A 27,396-nucleotide genomic window follows, 5' to 3' on the forward strand; every position below is an offset into this window, starting at 1 on the left:
GAAAGTGCGTCACTGGTCAGTGACTTCTTGTTTTACACATTCTTTCAGTCAAGTGGTTTGAAGCTTTTGTCTGTAAAGCTTTGTCAATTAGCTTTCACTTTCCCTTGGAAACACCTGTAGACAATCTGCATGTAAAATGTAGAGTTTGATTAAAGTCATAATTAAGTGCTAGAACTGATCAAAACACGAATGTTTGAAGCAATGAATCATTAAACTAGTCAGTTTACATCGAATGAATGACGGTTTCCCTGTTGCATAGAAATAATAGCACAGCAGTGAGTAACCGCCCGGAATGAAGGTTTACCTCAACTGGTAACCACACCATAAAGAGCACATCCACTGACTGAACACACACACACAAACACACATGCATACAGGAAGAAATGTGGATGTTTCAGTATTATTATTGACTGTCTGAGCTGAGTCTACTGGCTTGTTTAAATGAAGCAATGAACCCCTCAGTGACAATTTTTTGCAGACTTTGGAGGCATAAAAAAAAAATTCATGTTTTTCTATAAAACATGCTTACTATCTATTATTACAGGTTGTGAAAGAGAAAGTTTATAGGACTGTGGTGAGACTTGTGATGTATGGTTTAGAGACAGTGGCATTGAGTAAAAGACAGGAGGTGATGCTGGATGTAGCAGAGCTGAAGATGTTGAGATTTTGGTTGGGAGTGACGACGATGGACAGGATTAGAAATGAGTTTATTAGAGGGACAATGCATTTAGGAAGTTTTGGAGACAAGGTGAGAGAGAGGCCAGGGGGCATATGGAGACTGATGATCCGCTGTGGCGACCCCTAATGGGAGAAGCCGAAAGATGATGACTTTCTATAATTACAGGTACATCTCGATAAATTAGCATTTCGTGGAAAAGTTGATTTATTTCAGTAATTCAACTTAAACTACTTCAGTCTGTGTGCATTGAATTTATTTAATACACGAATTTCACAATTTAAAACTTTTGTTCTTTTTAATTGTGGTGATTTTGGCTCATATTTAACAAAAACCCACCAATTCATCTCAACAAATTAGAAAACTTCATGTACTCAATACTTGGTAGGGGCTCCTTTTGCTTTAATTACTGCCTCAATTTGGCATGGTATGGAGGTGATCAGTTTATGGCACTGCTGAGGTGGTATGAAAGTCCGGGTTTCTTTGACAGTGGTTTTTGGCTCATTTGAATTTTTTGGTCTTTTGTTTTTCATTTTCCTCTTGACAATACCCCAAAGATTCTCTATAGGGTTCAGGAGTTTGCTAGCCAGTCAAGCACAGCAAAACCATGGACATGGTGCTTTTGGCAGTGTGGGCAGGTGCCAAATCCTGCTAGAAAATGAAAGCAGCATCTTTTAAAAAGCTGGTCAGCAGAGGGAAGCATTAAGTGCTCTAAAATGTCTTGGTAAACGGGTGCAGTGACTTTAGTTTTTAAAAAACACAGTGGACCAACACCAGCAGATGACAAAGCACCCCAAATCATCACAGACTGACACTGGACTTCAAGCAACTTGGGCTATGAGCTTCTTCACCCTTCCTCCAGACTCTAGGACCTTGGTTTCCAAATAAAATACAAAACTTGCTCTCATCTGAAAAGAGGCGTTTTGGACCACTGGGCAACAGTACAGTTCTTCTGTTTTTCCCAGGAATACGACTGTAGCCAAATTCATTGACAAGTCTGTGTGTGGTGGCTCTTGATGCCTTGACTCCAGCCTCAGTCTATTCCTTGTGAAGTGTACCCAAATTCTTGAATCGATTTTACTTGACAAGCCTCCAAAAGCTGCGTTTCTCTCGGTTGGTTGTGCATCTTTTTCTTCCACACTCTTTCCTTCCACTCAACTTTCTGTTAACATGCTTGGATACAGCACTCTGTGAACAGCAGCTTCTTTGGCAATGAATGTTTTGGCTTACTTTCCTTGTGAAGGGTGTCAATAATTGGCTTCGACAGCAGTCTGCCCCATGATTGTGTGGACTAGTGAACCAAACTGAGAGACCATTTTGAAGGCCCAGAAAATTTTTTGCAGGTGTTTTGAGTTGATTAGCTTATTGGCATGTCACCTTATTCTAATTAAACATTTTCTTAAATTACTGCAGTCTTTGTGCATTAAATGTATTTAATACACAAGTTTCACAATTTGAGTTGAATTACTGAAATGAACTTTTCCACGACATTTTAATTTATCAAGATGCACCTGTATTTAAAATGTCAAAAGAAAATCAACTGAAGTGCTTTTTTTAGAAACTGAAAGGAGAACACAAAATGCGAAATCTTTTTTTTTTTTTTGTTTTGTAAATGAAAAACAAACTATGAATAACTAAACTATTGTTTGTTCAAGAATTTCAAGATTTACATTACACCTCATTTATAATTCAAATTGAGCTTTATTGTCATTCAGTTATACAGCATGTACAAAGGAAGGAAATGCCATGCTTCACAAGACCACCGTGGCTATACAGTGTATATACCCACAAGAACAGACACAAGCACCTAGACATAATATAAATAGGTATATAAACATGTAATTTATAGAAATCAACATATACCTGCATAGAATATATAACCTATATAAACATACATATGAATATACAACCTATATAGACCTATATTTGGCTAACCTATTGAAGAAAACAATCTGACTATGCATATACCTCACAAATACTTTATATAGAACAGACATCCTGGGCAAAAAAAACAGTACAAACTGGGAAAGATGATAGTTTCTTACAATCCTTTTTTGATCATCAGCGCATAATCAATCAGTGGCTTTATTCAACATTCTGGCTTCTCAATACAAGTTTTTTTTTTTTGTTTTTTTTTAAAGCAACTAGTGTGTGAAAGTAATTGGAAGTCAGACACGTCCTTTTCTTACAATGTTGTGCTGTTCACAAAATCTTTGGACGCTCGATTCAGAACAACCCCACACTGCCCCACCCTGCATTGTCTTCTACTAGTTCGTCTGTGATCCCCAAATATGTTGCTCTCACTTGTATCCTATTAATCATCTTTTGTGTAAAAGGCTCCATAGTGTAACTTTTTTTTTTTTTTTTTTTTTTTTTTTGTGTATAAAAAGACCATCTTTGTGTGCACATGTTTAGAAACAAGATGTGAATTACAATGCCTTTATTTCTTATCTTGTTTTTCAATTCTGAATCAAAATTACCAACCATGAAACTAGATAAATTCCTTGTTACTAACAATAATAATTGTAAATGAGGGGCCTCTGGATACTGAGAGTAAGAACTGACTCATTGACTTGACAATGTCTATTTATAGTCATTCTTCGTAATCACAGCAGTATAAGTGCTAACTAAAGACGGTCAGTTTGATATGATAGTGTAAAAACTGCAACTATCAGGCGACAGATCCAAATAGCAACAGTAATATAACCAAGCTGGAAAATTTACGAAAACAAAATTGAAGTCTCTAGCTTGACCAGCATAACTGGTCAAAATAGCTTTGCAATTGGGCAATCATTCAAATTCTACCCTGAAAATAAAACAACTGATCATTCATTTGAACGTCCCATTTAAATTGGGAAACAACTACAATGCCTTACCTGCTTAACAGGAAAAAGAAAGTCACACATTCGTTTGTTACTTTCCACTAGACACTGTGGGTGTGGTGATGTTTAACTCGGCTGAGCTACCATATGATTTTATAAATAGCAAGCTAATGATGTGTAGCTGTCATGTGATGGGAGTTTCAATGATCGGCGATACGTTTCAAGATCATCAAAGAACTATAAAAATGTATTTAAATTATTTTTAACTCACAGCAGCTGATTGGACATTCGTTTTCTTTTTTTTTTAATTCTTATTTTAATGAATTAGCATTCAATTGTCTTGTATGCTGCCATATGGCAAAGTCCAGTGTTTAATATGATCACAGTAACACAATGCTGATGTGAACATCTGCTCATTATGCCTCTTCCACTTTCTCTGCCTTCAGTTAAAAAAGCAAGCTCGATCCATTTTTGATCTCTATATATCGGAGAGTTCCTTCAACGCTGTGAACATAGACGACACGGCACGCATTAACGAGCGTGACCTGGAGAAACCGACAACAGAAATGTTTAGCAAAGCCCAGCAACAGGTACACAACACACACACTGGTCTGTGTGCATTGGTCTGTGCAATCAAGACGTGGCTGGATGCTTTTATCTGTGTGTGAATTTAATTTTGTTTTTATTTTTTTCCTTTCCTTTTATGAAAAGATCTATAAGCTGATGAAGTTTGATAGTTACGCACGGTTCGTGCGGTCTCCACTCTACCAAAACTGCATGCTAGCCAGCGTAGAGGGACGACCCCTGCCTGACCTTGAGCCTCAAAATAAGTCTGTCACTCCAAACAGTGGCAGAAAGGTAACAGGTTTAATTTGATTATTAAAATAAATTCCCAAACTAATGTGCAACATGGAACCACAATTCCATTTCAATTCAGTCTTTAAATAAGTCAACATGAATTGCCAGTTGGTTGCCACCTGCATTCATTAATAAACTTTTATTCAAAATTTCCATACTGCAATATTTAATATGACGCTATATCAAAACAGATAGCCTGTACTTCTTTTAGCTCCGATCATCAGATAAAGATTGTCACCCTTGTATACTGAAATCTTTATTTATGCTGCTGTGAACATTATTAATAAAATGATATTCATATGAGTAAAAAAAATGTAATGTTCATATTTTACATAATCTTGCACAGAGGAACTATACAGAATTGGGTAACGTGTTTTGTGCAATGTTGCGCAAGATGCACAAACAAGCGAACTAATGTTATGGTCTCAAAATAGAAAATATGGAAAATTATCATAAATGTCTGAAGGGCCACACCCATAACAGAAGCCGTAGCGGTTGCTACACACCCATTAGAGACAAGTCTGTATCACATTGCTTGTGTGAACAGAAATCTTAAGCTTTATTGATTGACGTGCTAATGCGTTCCTTTGCTTTATTATTATGCGTTATTAAAAAAAGTGTGCACGCTCAAAAACAAACAAGGAATGAAGGCATTGTAATTCACATCTTGTTTTTCAATTCAGAATCGAAATTTACCAACCACGAAACTACATAAATTCATTACTAATAATAATAATAATTGTAAATGAGGCGCCTGTGGATACTGAGAGTAAGAACTGACTCACTGACTTGATAAAGAATGACTGTAAATGTACACTGTCATCACAGCAGCACAAGTGATAACTAAATATGGTCAGTTCGCTATAATACAGTATAAAAACCGAAACTATCAGGCGACAGATCCACATAGCAACAGTAATATAATCAAGTGTGAAAAATCACAGAAACAAAATTAGTTATCAAGACACTAGCATGATGGGTCAAAAAAGATTACAATAAAAGTAATTAATATACTGAACAATATTACAAGTTTTTAATGAATGAAGCATATAAGGATTAGCAGAATATTAGTATATTAGTTAGTATGTAATTTAGATTTTTAATCTTTGTTTATTTAAAATGAATTAGTTGTTTCCAGTCTCTAATAAAGTAACTCCCGAAAATAAGTGGTGCTTTAAAAGAAATTTTTTTGGAATCGTTCTAAGGTGATGCAGACTTTTGTACTTGACTATATGTACAGTACATTTAATGTGGCCTGATGTGTTTGTGTGTATGTGTGTGAGCAGACCACAAATGTGAAAACGCCATCGTCTGACAGCAAAGCCACCAAAAACAAGAAGATCGAGAAGAGAGGATCATGGGGAGGTATTGCAGAACTGCTTTGATGTAATAGTGTTCACATCTGATGGACTTAAGTCTTCTGAGCTAAATGTAATCATGCTTTCTGCTGATGTGTGTGTGTGTGTGTGTGTGTGTGTGTGTGTGTGTGTGTGTGTGTGTGTGTGTGTGTGTGTGTGTGTGTGTGTGTGTGTGTGTGTGTGTGTGTGTGTGTGTGTGTGTGTGTGTGTGTGTGTGTGTTAGTAGACTTGTCTTACCGGCAGGTCACTGTGTCGAGGCAGGAGTCTCAGATTTCCGTGAAATCCAGCAGCAGTGTGGAGTTGGGGTCACTAGCCAACAGATCAGATGTATGTGTGTCTGTGTGCAAGTATAACAGTACAAATCCTAAATGAATCCTAAATTCATGCAGAATGAAATTCAGTAGCAAATATCTGCCATAGAAAACATTGTTTCCATGTTGTTTCTATATTTGAGGAAATATATATTCAATATGCACTATATGGACACCTGACTTCTCTATCCATATGTGGTGCTTCCCTAAGCTATCACAAAGTTAGTTGACCCAATGGTAAAGGATGTTTTTGGATGCAGGATTAACTTTTCCCATCAAATAAACGAGGAGACCCAAACATGTTCCACCATGACCGTGCCCCTGTGCACAAAGCCAGCTCCTTGAAGATATGATTTCTATGGAGTGAAGGATCTTAATGTCGCCTGCTATCGAGCTCTAAACTCAACCCTATTGAACACCTTTTAAGATGCAATGGAACACTGACTGCACCCCAGGCCTCCTCCTCCCACTGTACATCAGTACATGACTTTACTAATGCCCCACACTCCAAACTCTAGTGGAGCATCTTCCCAGAGGAGTGGAGGTTATTATAACAGCAAATGAGGACTAAATATGCAATTGGATGTTCAGAACGTACATACAAATCAGATGGTCAGCAGTCCACTAATGTTTGTCCTGTTATTGGGCAGTCACTATAGTTTTTAGGTTTGTTTGTTAGAATTTAGTTTTATTTACAATTAATGTTTTCAACTTAATCATTATATTTATGTAATACATATATATTGTACATACATCTTGTTCTATTGGTGGATAATTTTGCACATTTTAAGGGTTTATTTGTAAATTTCTAGCATGAAGTTAGTAAACATGCCAAGAAATAATTTCCTTTGGCTTCCGTTTTGTTGTTTTTAGAATAATCGAAAAAATGAAACGTTGAAACTTTTTTCTTATTGCAGGATGAATTTTTGCTGTTATTTTTTCTTCCATTTGCCATGCTATATTGTAATCCTGCGTTTTCTTTTGGTCATGCGATCAGGATGGGTGTCTTTCTGGTCCAGAGCCGAACTCATCAGCTCGAGCGGATAAGTACTGCTGTGTGTTTCTGCCCGATGGCACTGCGAGCCTCGCGCCGGCTCGAGCCGGTATGACTCTGCGGGACATGCTCAGCGGCCTGTGTGAGAAAAGAGGCTTTCCCATGAAAGACATCGTTATCTACCTCCAGGGCAAGGATAAGGTCACACACGCACTGTCCTAAATTTTCTTACATAAAGCACCTGGTGTCTTATGTGAACTGCTGTCAGATCAGTCCTTTGATTTATTTGTTGAATCTGTGATCTGTGGGGTAAACTAGTGATTTCAGCACTGATTTAACAACCACAGCTTGGTAATAGACTGACAGCTGATATTATCTCTAATTTTGCAGCAGGTAAATAATGCTCTACTGTAATGTTGTATTTTGCAGAATGTGTGTCAGAGGCAACAGCCTCTCTCCTTGGACCAGGACAGTTCTGTCCTGCAGGATCAGCAGGTCTCTCTGGAACTCAGAATAACATTTACGTGAGTCTCTTTGCCAAATGCGTAATCTAATAATCAAATATCCATAATATAAGATTTATCAAATGGAAAAAACAAAACAAATTTCACTAAGAATATTATAAAATGGATTTATCAGACTTTTAATATACAACCCTGATTAAAAAAAAAGTGGGGAAAAATGTCAATTAAAAACAGAATGCATTGACTTGCAAAAAAGACCCAAAACATAAATAGTTTTAACTGATGAAACTATTTTCAGGAAGAAGTTATGGTAAATTTTTATTTGATGGCTGCAACATGTCTTAAAGATAAAACGGGGCAACAAAAGGTTGGGAAAAGTAAGAGTTGCCAAAAAGAATCTGCAGGTAATTATTTGTGGTCAGAAGAACTGAACTGTGAAATTTTGGGAACTATGGAGACCATTTCCTCTCCTCACCATTCAGTTCATAAACCTGCATCTATGATGGTAGGGGAGTGCATTAGTGCCCACGGAATAGGCAGCACGACTGAAAAGGCACCATCAATGCTGAAAGGTTATATGCATGTTTTAGAGCAACAATTCCATTTGCTGAAGTGGCCTGTCTGTGGTCCAGACCTTTTCATTAATTGAAATTTTGGCGCATCATGAAACAAAACTATATGACCGTTGTTTAGCAGATAGAATCCTGTATCAGACACAAATGAGACAACATTCCTCTCTCAAAACTCCAGCAACCAGTCTCCTTAGTTCCCAGATGTATAGTTTGTTTTTAAAAAAGGAAATGTGGGATATGGTCCTGTGCCAACATTTTTTGATGTGTTGCAGCCAAAAAAAGTTTAATTACATATTTTATATTGTTCCTTAAAATGGTGCATTTTCAGTTTATATTAACTTTATGTAAAATATGGGTTTTAGATTTGCAAATCGTTGCATTCTTCTGTATTTTATAATTTTTTTTTTTTTTTATTTCAACTTTTTTTGGAGTAAGGGTTGTAGAAAAGAGTGTTTAAAATGTCACACTCAAGTAAATTTTTTCCTTTTAACAGCATTTATCAAAGCAGTTTTTGCTCTTTTAGAAACAGCAATTTTTTAAATAGAGTTTTATGGATTTTCTAAAATGTTTTTACTGACTATAGTATGTAATACAGTGCAACGTTTGGGCAAAGTATTACCCATTATCACCTGCGTTATAGCAGCTATAAACAGCACCCACACACACAGCCAAAAACGTTACCAAGAAACCACATACAGTAGACTCTGACATGATGGAAAACCTGAAAGATACAGATCTTTATTTTTATGCTGTACATTTAACTGAACGTACTCCTACTATAAATGCTGAACATTTCCTTACAGAAAACTTTATCAGTACTATTTTATTTTTGAAGCTGTTTGTATGGGACATATGCCATAAATGTTAATGGAACAAGTTGTAGAAATGCAAACATATTTAAAAGGGCTCATTTTCATTTTTTCATTCTCATTTTTATCAGATTCAAGAATTACAGTGTAGAAATAAGACAGATTTGAGGGCATATTCAAGAGTTTCTCACAAGCTAGCATGTTTTTGTGTGTGCATGTGTAGGTTGGAGATAGTGTTCACAGGAAAGACTATAGTCATCATGGCCAAATCAAGTAAGACCCTAGCAGACGCAGTGTCATCTGTCCTACAGAAACAGCAGCTTCGACAACAGGATGCCATCATCACACTGGTTTGTGTTGTGCAAGTTTTCCAAATTCTGTCTTATCTAAAGGTTACCTGAATTTATTAGAACATTTGCAGAGGCTGTTTAAACCTCTACATTGTGAAATCATTTCCTAACCACATTCTGAATCATTTTTTTCTGTCAGAGTGGATCGAAGGAGCCCTTAAACATGGACACCACTGTGTTACGTCTCGGCAACAAGACACTCTGTCTGGACAAAGTCAAAAGTAAGTTTAAAAAAATTAAATAAACCAAACACAAAAAAAACCCCACATGCATTCTAATATATCTTTAGCAGCTCTCTTATGCCTCTATATGTTGTTGTATAAATGTTTCAGTTTACAGGTTCCTCAGAGGCTGAAACCCCCTTCACATTGCATTAGACTGTACTCAGTCTGTGGGTTTTTCTATGCTAATCAGAGTGCTAGCACAGGAACCATACTTTAGCTGGTTTACTTTTTCTTTGCTACTCTAAAGGAACTCCGGGCTAGAATGAAAATGTTCTATCTGGTGTCCTTAAAGGCTATTAAGTTGGTTCCTCTGACAAACCACACATAGTTTCCATGTAGAAGCAAGTGGTTAAAATGGAACAGCTTTAGCAGACCACAATATTTCCAAAGCATACTTGAAGCTTTTACGTTAAGAGTGCATTTAAGGAGCTTGTGAGACTGCATGCATCACTTTGTTACTTTGTAAATACTTTGTGGCTTCTTCACACCAAATCCAGTGATGAGATTCCTTGATCCCAGACAAGTGCTTTGCATGCAAAAGCTGGTTAGACATGCTTTTTCTGGCTAATTGTGAAATTTTGATGGCTAGACAACTGGTTCAGATCATTTCCAAAACTTTAGCTGTTGTGAGGTTTTCTCAGTCTGCAGTGGTCATTATATATCAAATGGGGTCCAAGGAAGAAACGGGTGAACCAGCGCGTGTGTGCGCACACGTGGGTGTAACGCTAAACATGTAATCCTTTTTTTTGGGCAGAACAAAATCTCATTTCCCCAGCAACTTACCCCAAGTTTAGTCTATGGTGCGCACTTTGAGCACAAATATATATATATAAATATTTTTTTATTTAACTTTAAAATATACAAAACAAAAAAGACTCGTTAAAGCAGTGTCACGGTGGCTACTTACTCCGTACACGAAATAAGATTTATTTTGCACATGCATGAAAACACTAAAGAAACGCTAAAGAATCCATAGCGCTAACAATAGCGCTATGGATTCTTTAGCGTTTTATGTCCAGCTTCAAGAATTTCTATTAAAAGAAGAAAATCCTGACAATTCCTTATATCGAGGGAATGAAGGATGGAAGGTATGAAGACATTTGGTAAAATATGCTGAACTAAGAACAGTCAAGTAGATCATATATTATTTGAAACTCAAATATAAAATGTAGAACGCACAATTAGACCCCATTTGGGTAATACAGGTGTCTAACAAGCGTAAACAATTTCTTCTTTCGGCTGCTCCTGTTAGGGGTCTCAACAGCGGATCATCCGGCTCCTTACTACTGTCCTCTACATCTGCCTCTTTCAAACCAACTACCTGCAACTACTCTTTCTTTACCACAAAAACCTCCTCCTTCCTTCCTCTTTTTCTTCTTCCTATTGGCTCCATCCTCAGTATTCTTCTACCAATATACCCTATGTCCCTCCTCTGCACATGTCAAACCAGCTCAATCTCGCCTCCCTCACCTTGTCTCCAAAACGTCCTACTTGCGCTGTCCCTCTAATAAACGAATTTTTAATCTTGTCCATCGTTGTCACTCCCAACGAAAACCTCAACATCTTCAGCTCTGCTACCTCCAGCTTCACCTCTTGTCTTTTACTCAATGCCACTGTCTCTAATCCATACAACATCGCAGGTCTCACCACAGTCCTATAAACTTTTTCCTTTCACTCGTGCAGATACTCTTCTATCACAAATCACTCCTGCCACTCTTTTCCACCCAAACCTACCTGCACTCTTTTCTTCACTTCTCTAACACACTGTCCATTACTTTGCAAGTTAGACCCCAGGTACCTGAACTCCTCCACCTCTTCTCCCTGCAACCGCACCACTCCACTTCCCTCCCTCTCATCCACACACATGTACTGTCTTACTCCTACTGACTTTCATTCCCCTTCTCTCCAGCATGTACCTCCACCTTTCCAGGCTTTACTGAACCTGCTCTCTACTCTTACCACAAATAAGTCCTCAAACATCATAGTCCATTAAGACTCCTGTCTGACCTCGTCCATCACCACTGCAAACAGTAAAGGGCTCAAAACCGATCCTTAATTCAGTCCCACCTTTACCTTGAGCCAGTCTGTCTTTCCTACTGCACTCTTCACTGCTGTCACACTGTCCTCATACATGTGTTGCATGTGTTAACTAGTGAGCAGTCATATTACCAACATTTTAAAGTACCAACCTGAACCTCCACTCTCCTCTGCTTCCTTTTCCTGCTGTCTCTATAGACGTCTTTCTTCTCTCCTTCTCCTTCTTTGGCAAACAGTAGCCCAATATCCACCGGTACCCTGTTTTACATTTGACTGACTTTTTCTATTTTTTGTTTCTCTAGATGGAGCAGGAGGAGGTGGGGGTGATGTAAAGCCAAGTCCAGCTGTAGACGGAGTCCGAATAAGTACAAAGCCCAGAAATGAGATGGATGGTAAGTACCATCAAAATTCTATTATCGTTGTACACCAAATGTAACAGTAAATAACTTATTGTGCTGCTATCATATTCTGCCATATATATTACACTGTGTCTACAACTGGTATTAGGAAGAGTTGCTGCTAAAATGCAGTACAATCTGAATGTCATAGTTCAACAGTACTGTAGATTTTTGTTGACCCCTTTGGAGAACAATTCTCAACATAGTAGAACTTATGCATGTGTGGAGAGGGAGAGGAAAAAGCTGTCTTCTGAAATCTAAAAACTGTCATTAGTCGTTTTATTGTCTGTGACCAAGCAAAAGTTATTTGCAAAGTTTGCACTATTTAGGGGAAGCAAAGCAAAAAATGTTAACACCACCAACCCTGAGGCAACTGGTGGTTTTTTAATACTATAAACAAGGCCAGCAGTACATGTGCTTGTTCTCAGGACAACCGATCATCTAATCAGCTGTACTAAGACCGACGCACGAACATGTTTTTGCTGAATGACATTTGAATTACAAATCTGCTGTGGCCTTTGGTCTGCTATAGTGTTTAATTTTCAGTGAAAATGAACCAATGAAAAAAAGTTTTATTCATGTGTAAGTCATAAAAACTCTGCATTTGTTGCAGTAGTTGATTTTAGCTTACAAACAGAACTCTGCAGTGCGGTAAGTTCAAATGCTGTGCAGTGGAATGACTAAGATTGAAATGCCGGTCAATAGTCTGTTCAAAGGGTTTATAAAAGAACAAAATGGTCCACACGCTCTGTGGCAGCGTTTCGCGAGTGGAGGGTCTAGTAGTGTCCCAGAAAAAGCCATAGACGATGAAGGTCTATCGTTATATGGTTTTTAAAGGATCCTAGGAAACAAACAATTATATATATATATATATATATAATCTATTAAAGTTCAGGAGCGGAGGGCGATGAAACGAGCAAAACGCTTCACTAGAGACGAGCACTGGATGGATTTCTCAGTCCTGCTCCTGCAAAAACGTTATTTTTTTTCCCACTGCCACCTGCAATATTAAGCTTTGTACTGCTCCCGCTGCAAGAATGTATGTAGTTTTATTTTTAATACACTGACTGTTTTTTCCGTACTCTTTCTTTTTGTTTTTTAGTTTTACTTGCTTCACTTGCACATAAACCAAACGAGAGTTCGCTTTCAACCTTGTGCCTGTAAATAGTTTTATTTTATTTTAGTTGCCATTGTTGCTTTTCTGAGGTAGATACATAAATTTGTTTTTAGTTATTATTTTTTCGTATATTTTTATGGCCATTTTTCCGCGAATCCTGCGAATGATTTTATTCTCCCGCAACCCACACACACACGAGTATTTTACCGCTCGCACCCGCATTCACCAATTAAATCTTATCCCCGTGCTGCACTCGATTGCGTCGAGTCCCGTGGGAGTGCAGATCTCTACACTACACCTGCAGCTGATGAGCCTAATCAGTGCGCTATTTCAGTCCTGTGACTCCAATAAAAAAAAGGAAAAAAACAGGCGATAGTGTTTTTTTATTTATTTTTCTTTTTTTCTTCAATAGATAAAATATAATTGATTGTTTTATGGGCTCCTACAAAAAACATACAACAATGGACCTACATTGACTATGGCTTTTTCTAGAAGACCACACAGGCTGGGCATGTTTCCTGAAAACAGCTGGTATTAAATGAACAAACGGCACAATATTGCAGTGAGGTATTTTGATACCTTATTTACACACATACTGAATTTCAGTAGGAATGATGTATAATAAAGGCACATTGGTAAGCAGAATTAACCAAGATGAATATTGCTACACCGTTTGAAAGCTATTGGGTTATGACCAAAGTAAATAAAAAACAAATATATAGATTATTAACCACTTTAACCACCTCTAGTGAGGATATTACTGTAGGTTGTCAGATACTTAATACTGATTATGCTGCAAGCTACATCTGCCTCTTGCTCACCTGAAAGTGATGGTCACCTAGTGACTGGCCGATTCAAAATCGGTCCTGTTTAACACAGAGTAACTACATAATAAATATCAAATCATTCAGGTCTGGTGGAGATGCTGACCCGTGTGCAGTGCAGCCGTGCCGATGACCAGCGTGGCTTATTAACCAAAGAACAACTGGAGCTGCCAACGTTCTTGCAGATTCCTGCTCAGCAGTATGACCGAAAGAGTAAAGAAGAGAATCCTGAGAAGGTACAGGAGAGATGCTCAAACAGTCACATGAAACCTGCGGAAAAAGCAGTGAATCATGAAGAGATGCTGCGTATTAATGGAAATCATAAAGACTCTAACGTAGAGAAGAACAAAACGGGTGCGGCCAAAGGGACGTCGCATTGAGACGATTGCGTGTGCATGTGTGTGTATAGATGTTGAATGTGTGGACCAGACTTCATATTCTTATTTTTGTAAATACTTTAAAACAGTGGTGCTGTATTCTTTATGAAAAGGCAAAACAGAAGCCAGGCAGTGCAGAGATGTGAGATTTCTGTATTTTGTATTTATTTTGTCCTTTTAGCATTACGATCAAGCATGCTCATTATATATTTATTTAGTATCATTTGATGCACTTGCACATGCTTTGTGAAATTTTTATTCACTCATGTTGTTTTTTTTTCTTCTTCACTTGATTGAATTTGTAAAAAAAAAAAAAAAGGAATTGTCTTTTGTTTAAGTTTTGTGATCGTTTTGTTCTCTGCACTGTTTGCTCATAGCTTTTCAGATCTAATACAGTCTGATACTGGACAAATAAGCTGTGAACAATCTCCTTGTCTAATTTATAACATATTAGTTATAACATGATCACTTAGTGATATACAGAGGTGTCCAAACCTTTAATATTCGAAGTACCTTGTACAAAGTGTACTAGAATTTTAAACACAAGTAAAAAGTGAATGGTTTGAAATCATCTACATGACTACACAGTATTTTCCACTGTACAGTAAGTGGCCTCAAATTTGTGAAGTACCTTATAGTGATTAAGTACAGATGGAAATACTATCAGAGCAGCTGTTTTCCCCGACCAATCAGAAGCGAGAATGCAACGCTTGCTAGTTTAAATAGAATGAATAAAGTGTTTCTACTATTTGCTACTACTTGATTCATCCTTGGATTTATTACAACCATCCTAAATATTTCTCATCTCTGCTCATATACAAAAGTTTTGGGACAGCTGGCTTTTTCAGCCATATGTGCTTCTTTCCCAAACTGTTACCACAAAGATTGAAGCACACAATTGCATAGCAAGTCTTTGGACGAAAACATTAAAATTTTCCCTTCATTTAAAGAAGATCCAAACCTGTTCCAGCATGACACTGCCCCTGTGCGCAGAGCCATGTCTATGAAGATATGGGTTGAAGTGGAAGATCTTGAGTGGCCTGCTATAAAGTTTTGACCTCAACCTTAATGAACACCTTTAGGATGAATTAGATTTTCAAAAAGCAAATATGGATCTTGTGATCAGGTGTGCAGAGATCGATTGTCCATGTAGTGTATTTCACTGTTTATCCGAATTCATATCGAATGAATTCTAGCACTCCTGATGCCTTCATGGCGTGGATTCTTCCTGTTTCAGCAAGAGTGAGGAACAGGTCACTTCTCTGATTTAATTGGCTGTTTTCATATCAATTTTAATTATTTTGTGCAAATTAGGAACAAAAGATAATAATGGGAACTTTGCTTATTTCATACAGTAACTTCTGCTTTGAGGTGCTGAGGTATAATTTTTGGTTATGTACTTTAACACTAACACACTGGCCACTTTAATTGGAACACCTGGAACCCTGTTTATTAATGCAACATGATCCTGTCATGTGGCATCAGTACAGTGCACACTGTGATGGTGCACATGCAAGGCTTTAATGTTCTAATTGCAAAAAATCAGGGGAAAAATATCCATAGTCTCATTATAACAATTTCATGGAGCATCTGGTCTTGTGGAAATTTCACACACAATGCCAAAATGGTGTAAAAAAAAAAAAAAGTGTGCAACAGCTCAGACAAACAATAGCTTGAATAAACTCTTTACAACCATGGTGCACAGATCTTACATGATCTACACTGTTGTGGTCAGTAGGCTTTAACATCGGAAGACCACATTGGATTTCTGTTCTTGTTTCACAGGAGTGAAACCTGTACAGGCTAAGGTATACATCTAGTAAATGTATGCATGCGCACGCACGCGCACACACACACACACACACACACACATGCTTGAACACTAGACTTAAAATGGTGTTTATTTTTTCATTTTCTATTGGGGGGAAAAAATAAATCCACACACACATTACAAGCTACCATCAACGTCAGTGTGTGTCTGGACTGGTGGGTGTGTGCACTTGTCATGCTTGTCTGCAAAATTATGAATGGACAGCGAGCATGGGGTGTGTGTGTATGTGTGTGAGAGCGAGAGAGAGACGCAGAGGAAGGGAGGAATGAAGAGAGAAAAGGCGTATCACTAGAGGCATAGGATTATAATCTAGCAGCACAACCTCACTGTCAAAGGTGGGCAAGAAGACGGTAAGAATCCTTTTTTTTTTTTTTTTTTCTTTTTCCTGGGTGCATTTGTACAAAGCAGGATGCTTTTCAAAGTACAGCATGCCGTTTCTAGTGTGCAATTTATCACTGAACGTGTACATGCCTGATAACCTGTGTGTTTCTGTGATCGAAAGTCAATCGTGTGTTCATCTGAGAATTAGTAGGCATCACTGGTTTCAAGATCAATAAAGGGCAAGCAGACAGGCATAATGTGTGTGTGTGTGTGTGTGTGGGGGGGGGGGGGGTTGTGACTGGTTTGTGCTCTAAAGCTCTAGATGTCTTTTACATTCGTGTTACACAGTGCACAGTCAGATTCGGATTCATTCATCATCAGGAGCCAGGAAGCAACTACAGCATGACATACAAGCTGTTTTTTTAAAAAGGTACCGCTAATATGTGGATAAAAATGAAGGGGTAGGATGAACAATAATGCCATTTGGGTGCCTGAGGTGCTTAAAATGTTTAATTGTATTATTTACGTGCCACACAGAATAGCATGAATCTAAAATGTATGCATCACTATTGAAAAAAATAGACAATCTATATCTGAAATGTCATACAATCACAGAACTGTCAGATTATATATGCACATGTAAAAAGTGGAACCTGCCCTTTTCCTGTAGACTGATTATTCCATAGGGAAAATAATACATTTTGATTTACTCGGAAAGTCAATGTCGAGCACATAATGCCATCTACTATAGAAGTATTTCAAGGTGTGGCATAGTGCATTATTATAAGCCTGTATTTTTGTGCATCCACAAATACTTTATAGGGAGTATTAAGTATAGTGTTTAACATAGTCTGTATAGAATATCCTGTATTTCTTTACATTTGCGAATATAAATTAGTAATTAAATATAATGGAGAAAAAATACAGTGACACTTAATGCAACAGCAGATTATGGATATGACTGACTAGCCTAAGGGTGGAGACGGTTATTAGGAGTGTGGATGGAATGGCTGCTAGTAAAACTGGGGCACCAGTTCAGGGCTGTGCCCATGTTCACACACAAAGGAGTTATGGTTTTCTATCTTAGGTCTCTGCTTTATGGGCCTGAAACCACCATTAATTTTTTAGTCAGTAAAAACACACTACTACTACATGGTAAATCAACACTGGTCATGTGGGAATGCCATTCAAATACTAAATTTTTTTCTTTTAGATTATGGATATTGCATTAAAGCAAATGTAGAAATAATTAAAGATACGAGTCATTTGGATTGCCTGATTGTACAGTGTGTGTTTGAACAGGGGGTAATGTGTTAGTAAATGGAAAACGGTACTTTATTGCCATGCTATAGTACCATGTTACCTTGCGAACACTAGGACTAATTTCTAATTAACATTTTTGTAACTGTGTGTATGCGATGAGAGAATTTAATACTTGGAGTCACTCTTTTGTGTTTCCATGGTGACCTGGCCTCTGTTAATACCATGTGTCCCCTCTGGCCTTGGCAGATCAATGCTCATGCTCATAATCGTATGCTTTGACACCTCTGCTGTCTTTATATGCATACATATAATGTAAATGGTGTAACTTTAACAGCGTATTACTTAAAGTAGAAGGTTTTCATTAATGCTTTATGTACATAATATTCCATCTCTAATCTTCATGGATCCTACATTAGCTAAACACATTAAAGCTGCTGAGCATGTCTGAATGGATACGAATGAAGAAAAAGAACAGGCGACCTCTAGTGGTGATGTCTCACATCACATTGTGACATTTGTGCACTCATTGCACTACATGCTTTTTAACGCGATTTTGCTTTATCACACTGACAGGCCTTGATAAAACGTGTCTCTTCTGCATTCAGCATCCTTCTGCACCCTCCTGTGTCTTCCGGTTGCAATCTTTTCCATCATGGAGCAGAAGGTAAGAAAAGAGATTTGGATCCAAACCATTAAAAAAATAAATAAATAAGAGAAAAGGTTGTTTTAAAATTAAACACATATAAGGATGGCTGATTGAATGCAATCAAATTGGCCCTTTTTCATCATCTTAATAGCTACATGATTAATCTTATTGCCTTAGACTGTTATTCGATTTTAAATGTATTAACCACAGACATGGGCAAAGACACTTGTTTCTTAGTATCTCATCATTATACTCGAGTTACAATATTATTTCCACCTTTTACAAATACATACACAGTAAACTATAACCTAAAATACAACATATGTATAAATGTCCTGCGACTATAATATTACAATAAACAATGTAATTGCATACGAGGGGAAAACAAAGTTGTTTGCAGCTCAGCTGATCGCAACGCTCTGGAGAGATTGCTTGTCTTGCTTGGTGCTGTTTTTATTATACTGTATAAAGTTAAGAAAGAAATACTACAGTACTATAACTACAATTGTTATTGAACACATTATCCTTTTAAAGGAGTTCTGAATAATATTTTAGGTCCATCAGTGTTATTAGTAGCTTTGACTCTGTTGCTGGTGATTTTGAGATTTCATACCATAAATATCTATAGCTGTTGTATAAGGTATATATCAGGGTGCATTATAGGTACTGTTAGTATACCTTTAGTTTAAGAACCTAGAAGAGCAACAGGGCTTTTTGAACATTTTGCAGTCAGAAAGTGACCAAATTTGTTTATTAGTTATTAAAGTCTGGATTAAACCTTTTCAATTACAATGAAGGATACTGGATTGTTCTGAATAATATTTAAAAAACATACTCCCTGGTTATACTTCATGAACTCTTGGTGACATCAGTTTTAAGATCCCAGAGGATATTATCAAGTTTTTAAAATCGATGGGAATGGAATTCATGTAATGGATGTTAAGGATTATTATTGTACAGTACTTATTACCTTTCTTTTCTTGTTTAGTATGTTCAGACCAGGGATCAGCAGCATGTCTGTACACGATGAACCCTGGGGCTGAAAGCAGGGAAGCAATTCTCACAGTCTTAACATTACTCAAGTCAGCTTACAGCCTGCTTTTGTGAAAATGGTGAAAAATGCTTTTAATATATCGTAACCAGAGTTTTGGATTCATGTATTATTCTTGCAATTAATCCATCTACACTTTAGGTTTTCTTAATAAGGCAAGATACTTATGTTATGTGTGTATGAGGACTTTGAATTGTGAGGCACTATGATTACAGTTATATAGGCGATCGAGGTTTGTGCAAAGAAAGTAAATTACATGACCACCCAAAGAAATATGAACACACGTAGCATGTATGCATTTATGTATGCAATAAATAAATAAAAATAGAATATACTACTACTATTAATAATAATGATGACGACAATAATATTAATATAAATAATAATAATAATAATAATAATAATAGCCCTATAATATTTTTTAAATATACATATATAATTGGTCATGACCCGTCTTGCACCATGCCACAAAAAGAAAAAGTCTTATTGCAGATTACAAACAGAATGTGCATGAAAAAAAAGAAGAAAAAAATCCCAGCATGATGATGAACTCCACCCTCGACTGCTAAAGAAGGGAGGAGAAGGAAGAGAATGTTCAAATTCACCTTGTGGGCAGCAGGGGGCGCTAAAAAATTGCATGCTTTTCGTTCATGACTGTTTGCATTTGAACAGTGCATTATAAGGTACACATCTGCACATGCTGAATAATTTTTAATTATTGGGTAGTGTGTGCAATTTGGGATACAATTAGGCTATTTCAGTTTGTTTAGCTCTTACAGAACAATCCTAAATTATTATACATTTTTGAAAAAAGCCATATGATTTTTCTACTTCCTCAGACAACATCGCCTCAGAGGCACATGGTGAAGAGCAGGTCCAAGTCTACAGAAGAAATCCAGCAAGCAAAGAAGGTGAAGGCTTCTGTTATAGAACTGGGACAACTCTGAATTGAAGCGTGTTATGATTTATTGGCCACTCACTGGTTATTTACCATCGATTTAACCAGTGAAAGTAATGGATAGTGTAACTGCTCATCCAAAAAAATAAAAACATTTGCGTAGGCTATTGTGCATGCACGTTCTTCTCACTCAGCTTGATGTCAGTTTATCCCAGAAAGCTTCTGTAACTTGTACTTTCTGTACAGTTTATTTTCTCAGTTTGCTTATTGTTTTTGTGTGCAAGTGTAATTGTGGTCAGTTGAATTTGAAGCAAAAAGACATTTTAACAAAGTGTGAGAAGAAGAAATGAACATGATTCAGTACAAAGTGGCAAAAGCTGAACAAGCTCTGCTGAAACTGTAAATGTTATGACGTAATTAAGATGTTATACAGCGGTGGTGCTGCATTTGTTTATTAAGGGCGGTAAGAAAATATGAATGAAAGAGAGAGAAAGATATTTGAATGGTCCTAATAACAATTCTTGGTGACAAATTTAGCAAAAATTAAACAAATAGATAAAGTAACTTTTTAAAGATTTGTTTTTTTCTTTTCTAAGATTCAGTTTTACTAAATGATACTCTAAGATTGCATGAACCCAGATACAATTGCATTTTATATCAAAACATTGTCATCATTATCATAATTTTACCTCTGTGTGACATGTAACAGGAAGACTCAGGAATGCATTTTGTTCATTCTTGTTCATTTTCGAACCAACAATTTGTTGTTGAAATTATTAACCTGTGATTTAGTTTGGCAGTGCAGTCTAGCGTAAACATACACTATAACGACAAAAGAATTGGGATACCTGCCTTTCCCAGCAATATGTGGTTCTTTCCAAAACTGTTACCAAAACGCTGGAGGCGCACAGATGTGTAGGATGTTTCTGGATGTAGTAACGTTCAATTTTCCCTTCACTTGAACCAGGAAACATAAACCTGTTCCAACATGACAATGACACATGCACAAAATCAGCTTCATGAAAATATACTTTACATGAGTTGGAGTGGAATATCTTATCCTGCTATAAGAGCTCTGACCTCAATTCCAGTAAACACCTTTGGGGTGAATTGAAACACTAACTCAGGGCAGGACTCATCACTTCTCCTACATCAGTACCGGAGTTTACTAACATCCTTGTGGCTGAATGAACACACGTCTCCACAAGCACATTTTAAAATCTAGTTGAACATTTTCCCAGAAGAGTGCAGATTATTTTAACAGCAAATTTGGACTGGAAGTTCAAAAAAGCACATATGAATGTGATGGTCAGGTGTCCACAAACTTTTGTCCATATACTGTACAGTGGTGGACAAAGTATACAAATCATGTAGTTGAGTTAAAGTAGAGATACAGTATACCAGGTAAAATATGACTTTAGTAAAAGTGCTTCTTTTCAACTTTTACTTGAGTAAAAGTACAAAAGTATTTATGTTCAAATGTACTTAAGTCCAAAGTACTATGGTCTATTATGGCTATAATGTTACTATTATCACTTTTGTGACAAGACTCTTGTTCTTTAGCTATGTTGATGTGAAAAGACTCTAATGTTACATTTAGCACACCAATATATTAATAGAATGATATTAATGGGTAAAACACTGATTGATATTTATGAAAATTATCAGGAACCCAAAACCATCTTTTCAACTACTTCAAACAAATTGTGCATAAGGCCACAGGTGTTGTTTTAAGTTATAGTCAGGCGTTTCTTCATCATTTATTCCTCTCTAAATGTTCTGCTGTTGAACTGATGCTGAACTGTATGTTGGTGATAAGTACAGTGAGGAAAATAAGTATTTGAACACCCTGCTATTTTGCAAGTTCTCCCACATAGAAATCATAGAGGGGTCTGAAATTGTCATCGTAGGTGCATGTCCACTGTGAGAGACATAATCTAAAAAAAAATCCAGAAATCACAATATATGATTTTTAAACTATTTATTTGTATGATACAGCTGCAAATAAGTATTTGAACACCTGTCTATCAGCTAGAATTCTGACCCTTAAAGACCTGTTAGTCTGCCTTTAAAATGTCCACCTCCACTACATTTATTATCCTAAATTAGATGCACCTGTTTGAGGTTGTTAGCTGCATAAAGACACCTGTCCACCCCATACAATCAGTAAGAATCCAACCACTAACATGGCCAAGACCAAAGAGCTGTCCAAAGACACCAGAGACAAAACTGTACACCTCCACAAGGCTGGAAAGGGCTACGGGGGGAAATTGCCAAGCAGCTTGGTGAAAAAAGGTCCACTGTTGGAGCAATCATTAAAAAATAGAAGAAGCTAAACATGGCTGTCAATCTCCCTCGGACTGGGGCTCCATGCAAGATCTCACCTCGTGGGGTCTCAATGATCCTAAGGAAGGTGAGAAATCAGCCCAGAACTACACGGGAGGAGCTGGTCAATGACCTGAAAAGAGCTGGGACCACCGTTTCCAAGGTTACTGTTGGTAATACACTAAGACGTCATGGTTTGAAATCATGCATGGCACGAACTTTTGGGTCATAATTCCACGAAACGTGTTTGGAGGAAGATAATGATGAGTACCATCCCAAGAACACCATCTCTACTGTGAAGCATGGGGGTGGTAGCATCATGCTTTGGGGGTATTTTTCTGCACATGGCACAGGGCGACTGCACTGTATTAAGGAGAGGATGACCGGAGCCATGTATTGCGAGATTTTGGGGAACAACCTCCTTCCCTCAGTTAGAGCATTGAAGATGGGTCGAGGCTGGGTCTTCCAACATGACAATGACCCGAAGCACACAGCCAGGATAACCAAGGAGTTGCTCTGTAAGAAGGTTCTGGCGTGGCCTAGCCAGTCTCCAGACCTAAACCCAATAGAGAATCATTGGAGGGAGCTCAAACTCCGTGTTTCTCAGTGACAGGCCAGAAGAAGAGAAGATCTGTGTGGAGGAGTGGGCCAGAATCCCTCCTGCAGTGTGTGCAAACCTGGTGAAAAACTACAGGAAACGTTTGACCTCTGTATTGCAAACAAAGGCTACTGTACCAAATATTAACATTGACTTTCTCAGGTGTTCAAATACTTATTTGCAGCTGTATCATACAAATAAATAGTTAAAAAATCATATATTGTGATTTCTGGATTTTTTTTTAGATTATGTCTCTCACAGTGGACATGCACCTACGATGACAATTTCAGACCCCTCCATGATTTCTAAGTGGGAGAACTTGCAAAATAGCAGGGTGTTCAAATACTTATTTTCCTCACTGTAGATCAAAACAAGTTCAAAACAGAGCATGTGCACTACACTGATTGGTGGCTTGCTTGCAAAATGTATTTTAAAAGATGTAATATACAAAGATATTTGACTTAAAATGGAGTAAAGTAAAAGTCCTCAAATGAAAATACAGTAAAGTACAGATACACAAAAACAGCTACTTAAGTACATTAACAAATTTCTTTTACTTTGTTACTATCCGCCACTGATAGTGTGTTACTAATAATAAATAATTACTATTAACTAAAGGAGTTTTATAGAAATTCCACAAAATTAATTGTAACTGTAAAGGAAAAAAATCATGACCTGCCATTGTTTAAATATAAAACAAGCACTGGCATATTGTGTCTCTGGTTATTTTCTTTGACTGCATGCTTTGTCATGTTTTATCCATCATTCATCGTAGCAACCCAGTTAAACCTGTAGACAGTCATTGTTTCAGGTAGAAAGAAGTGTTAACAGGTCACATTGGATTGAGATGCACGGTTCATGTCATGTTCAGATGAAAGGTTTGATTTAAATGCAACATTTACTGATTTGTAATAATATAATGATCTAAATATTCTAGGCCTTCCACATACCTCAGAAGTCTCTTCCTGGTGGATCAGATTTAGACAACGTGAAGGTGAGTTGAACCACAGTTCAACTAAGGACAAGCCAACAACAACAACATGAAAAAAAACCCCAAATGCTCTTCCGCATTTTAGTTACTATTCTTTACAGACTTTCCAATATGTCAGTTATTATAGCTGCTCTCCAGTGAGGCCATTGTGCTCTTATTAAATGTTAACCATGATTTTTGAGGTCAAAAGAATCCAACAGCTACTGTGATAAAACCGTCCTAATTATACCACTAACACTGTTATCACTCCCAGTAAACAAATAGTAACTTCTTGAACTATGAACAAAAAATATCTGTTGAGTTGGAGAAATTCTTTAGTTTTTTTTACTATAACAAAACTTTAAACAAAGTTTTCCTATAAACAAGACTAGTCAGCTTGTCATGCAAGTAAAAAGCAAGCGCTGTAACATATGCATTAGACGTCTGACATCAGATTTGCCAATTTCAAATGAACGCACTGCAAAATGTACAAAAACACACTACATGTCAGAGAATTGCATCATGATAAATAAAGGCAAAATGGTGAAAATAACAAAATTGCTCCTTGAGAATTTTTCAAAAGTACCTTCCCTATTCCATGCAAAAACAAAAGAAAACATCTTCATTCCTATCTATCTACACAAACCATAAAATGCTCCAAAAAAACAAAACACACCCTTGCGTTGCTCTGGTATATAAATTATCATAATCTGTCCCATTTCAGCAACCATTTATTATATCTTCTAAAGGAACAATAAGATAGAAATAAAACTTGGATATTTTCGAGAGTAGTCAGTTAGCAGCTTGTTTTTTTGTCATCTAAAAAATAACTCATCATACAGCCATTATTGTATTATCAAGACTAAGATAAACTTGTTTTGCTCAGATATTGTCCAGCATGTGTGGCGATGCCCTGGTGGGGAGTATCTAGAAAATTGTGTCTTGCCTACAGTTAAGCATGGTGGTGGTAGCATCATGGTCTGGGGCTGCATGAGTGCTGCTGAAGCAGAACATGATGCCCTCCCTTCAGAAACTTTACCAAACAGCAGTTTTCCAACATTTTAACAACCCCAAACACACTGCCATGATGACTGCCTTCCTGAGGAATCTGAAGGTGATGGAGTGGCCAAGTATGTCTCCAGACCTGAACCCTATTAAACACCTGCGTGGAATCCTCATGCAGAAAAAGCACCATTTCTAACATCCAGCAGCTTTTTCTTTTTCTTTTTTCATTATTAAGGAGTGGAAAAGGATCCCAGCAAAAACCTGTGCAGCTCTGGTGAATTCTATGCCTAGAAGGATAAAGGCAGTGCTGGATAACAGTGGTGCTCTCACAAAATATTTCATATTATTACATATTATCACTGTTGTTGCCAGTTATATTGACAATAATGGCTGTATATTAAGTTAATTTTAGAGGACAGTTAATATATACTATACAAGCTGCAAATTTGCTACTCTAAAATAAATCCAATTTTTATTTTTGATCAAGTTTAAATAGAATTAGAGAAGATTGTCAATATTAGTGAGAGTATTCTTACTCTGTTGAAACTTTCACAAGGATTGTGGAATTGTGGAGTTAAAATATAGGGAAATAAAAATAAACATATTCTGATAAAGTCCAGACACTTGACCTTTGTTACTGACTACCAATTAAAATGCGAAGTTGAATGCCTGGCATGAAGGCTACAAATAAATAAATAATGCACATAAATAAATAGCAAGCACAATAGCTAGCATAAATTAAGCACTAGCATCAGCACTGAACAAAGTTCTGATTGTAGTAGTGTCCCAACCACCTATTGTATTTATATATTAGAAGAATGTTCTTCATTTTTGAAAAAATGTGCATGTTCCTCTCATTCTAGGAGACTCAGGAGGAATCTGAAACCCCCACATCAGCCCCAGAAGAGTCAAAGTAATGTAGCTTGGAACAATGCAATCACACACACACACACACACACACACACACACACACACACACACACACACACACACACACACACACACACACACACACACACACACACACACACACACACACACACACACACACACACACACATTAAATATACACATCAGATGCACTTCCCAATGTCTGTGCAACAACTCTGACTGCTTCACATATCAACTAAATGTATTTCAGTCAGTTTTATGTGTCATTTGATGCTCATATACAGTCGACTTCAAAATTATTGGTGCCCTTCATAACCGTGAGTCCAGTATGCTCATGCATTCAGCAACATATTTAGCATGGTTTATAAATGTGTAACTTCTTTCTGCTGTGTCTGTGATATCTATTTCTGGCTCAACAACTAATCAGTATAAAGAACTATAGTAAATCAGTACTGTATTCAGTATAAAGGCAAATGTGTACAATATGGAAACAGGAATTGGTTAATGGCAACTGGGTTTCCTCTTTTTTTTTTTTCCATTCACAGAGGTTTACATGTTCTGTTGAAGGATAATGAAAAAACACTTTTTAGGTTTTCTACTATTTGGATTTTTTAAAACTGAAAATTAATGCCTTGCCAAATAGTCTAAGGCACTTGGAAAACTCTATAATCACTGTATTGTTTTGCTTATTTGTTTTCAAAATATACTATAAAAAATGTAATGTAAGTAATTGTTGAAAGAAAGCCAAGTTTTTTAAAGTGGAAAATGAATGTAATTTTTGCTCATGACAGGAAGTATTATTAGTGCTTCATAGCTCAAGAGTTCCCAATTTAATATCAAACTTTTCGAACACTTATTTTCTGTGTGCGCATGGGATTCTGTGGATGCATGAGAGGTTTCCAATTTCATTTCACTTTAAAAAAACATCCCAGCAGATGTCTAAAATGAAAAAACAAATAAATTAATAAATTATTCATCATTTAAATAAAAAGGCAGATAATTCTGGAGTTGACTGACATTAAATGCTTTGCCATCATAACTCATATTTAGGCATGGTCATTATAGATGTTGCGATGTTGAGTGTATTATATTTATGGGTTTGAGGAGGCGGTGTTACTTTACAAAGATGCTCGCTGGGCTACTGTTCAAAATAAACCTGTGAAACCCATGGCTTGTCTACTGTATTTAAAGCATTTTGTGTGTTTGTGTGTGTTCGCGAGTAAAAGCAGAATAGGTTTGGATGTTGAACATCCTCAACTAAAGTTTAAAAATTGAATGTTTGACAAAACAACATTTAAATACATGACAAATAAAAAAAATTGTGGAAAAAGTCAGATGACAATGATATGAAGTATTGTTTGTTCTTATTGTTACAAACTCAAAAAAAAAAAAAAGTTTGGGACGCT

The 27,396-nt window shown here is 36.9% G+C and overlaps 1 protein-coding gene across 6 annotated transcripts in view; it reads left to right on the top strand.

Moving 5' to 3' along the window:
- Nucleotides 1-14,944, top strand: part of rgs14a (regulator of G protein signaling 14a) — a 24,731-nt gene extending 9,787 nt beyond the window's left edge. For 4 of the 6 annotated variants that reach the window (XM_083547092.1, XM_083547088.1, XM_083547090.1 and 1 more), the window contains 10 exons: nucleotides 3,945-4,088; nucleotides 4,210-4,356; nucleotides 5,643-5,721; nucleotides 5,938-6,041; nucleotides 7,023-7,220; nucleotides 7,449-7,543; nucleotides 9,088-9,214; nucleotides 9,354-9,435; nucleotides 11,778-11,867; nucleotides 13,902-14,944. In XM_083547092.1, coding sequence (XP_083403218.1) covers nucleotides 3,945-4,088; nucleotides 4,210-4,356; nucleotides 5,643-5,721; nucleotides 5,938-6,041; nucleotides 7,023-7,220; nucleotides 7,449-7,543; nucleotides 9,088-9,214; nucleotides 9,354-9,435; nucleotides 11,778-11,867; nucleotides 13,902-14,194 — 1,359 coding nt within the window. In that variant the 3' untranslated portion in view covers nucleotides 14,195-14,944. The remainder of the gene's footprint in view (nucleotides 1-3,944; nucleotides 4,089-4,209; nucleotides 4,357-5,642; nucleotides 5,722-5,937; nucleotides 6,042-7,022; nucleotides 7,221-7,448; nucleotides 7,544-9,087; nucleotides 9,215-9,353; nucleotides 9,436-11,777; nucleotides 11,868-13,901) is intronic. The other 2 variants (XM_083547089.1, XM_083547091.1) reach the window with 1 other exon arrangement.
- The last annotated feature ends 12,452 nt before the right edge of the window (nucleotides 14,945-27,396 follow it).

This window comes from Silurus aristotelis (assembly GCF_946808225.1).
Source record: "Silurus aristotelis genome assembly, chromosome: 7".
Taxonomy (NCBI): domain Eukaryota; kingdom Metazoa; phylum Chordata; class Actinopteri; order Siluriformes; family Siluridae; genus Silurus; species Silurus aristotelis.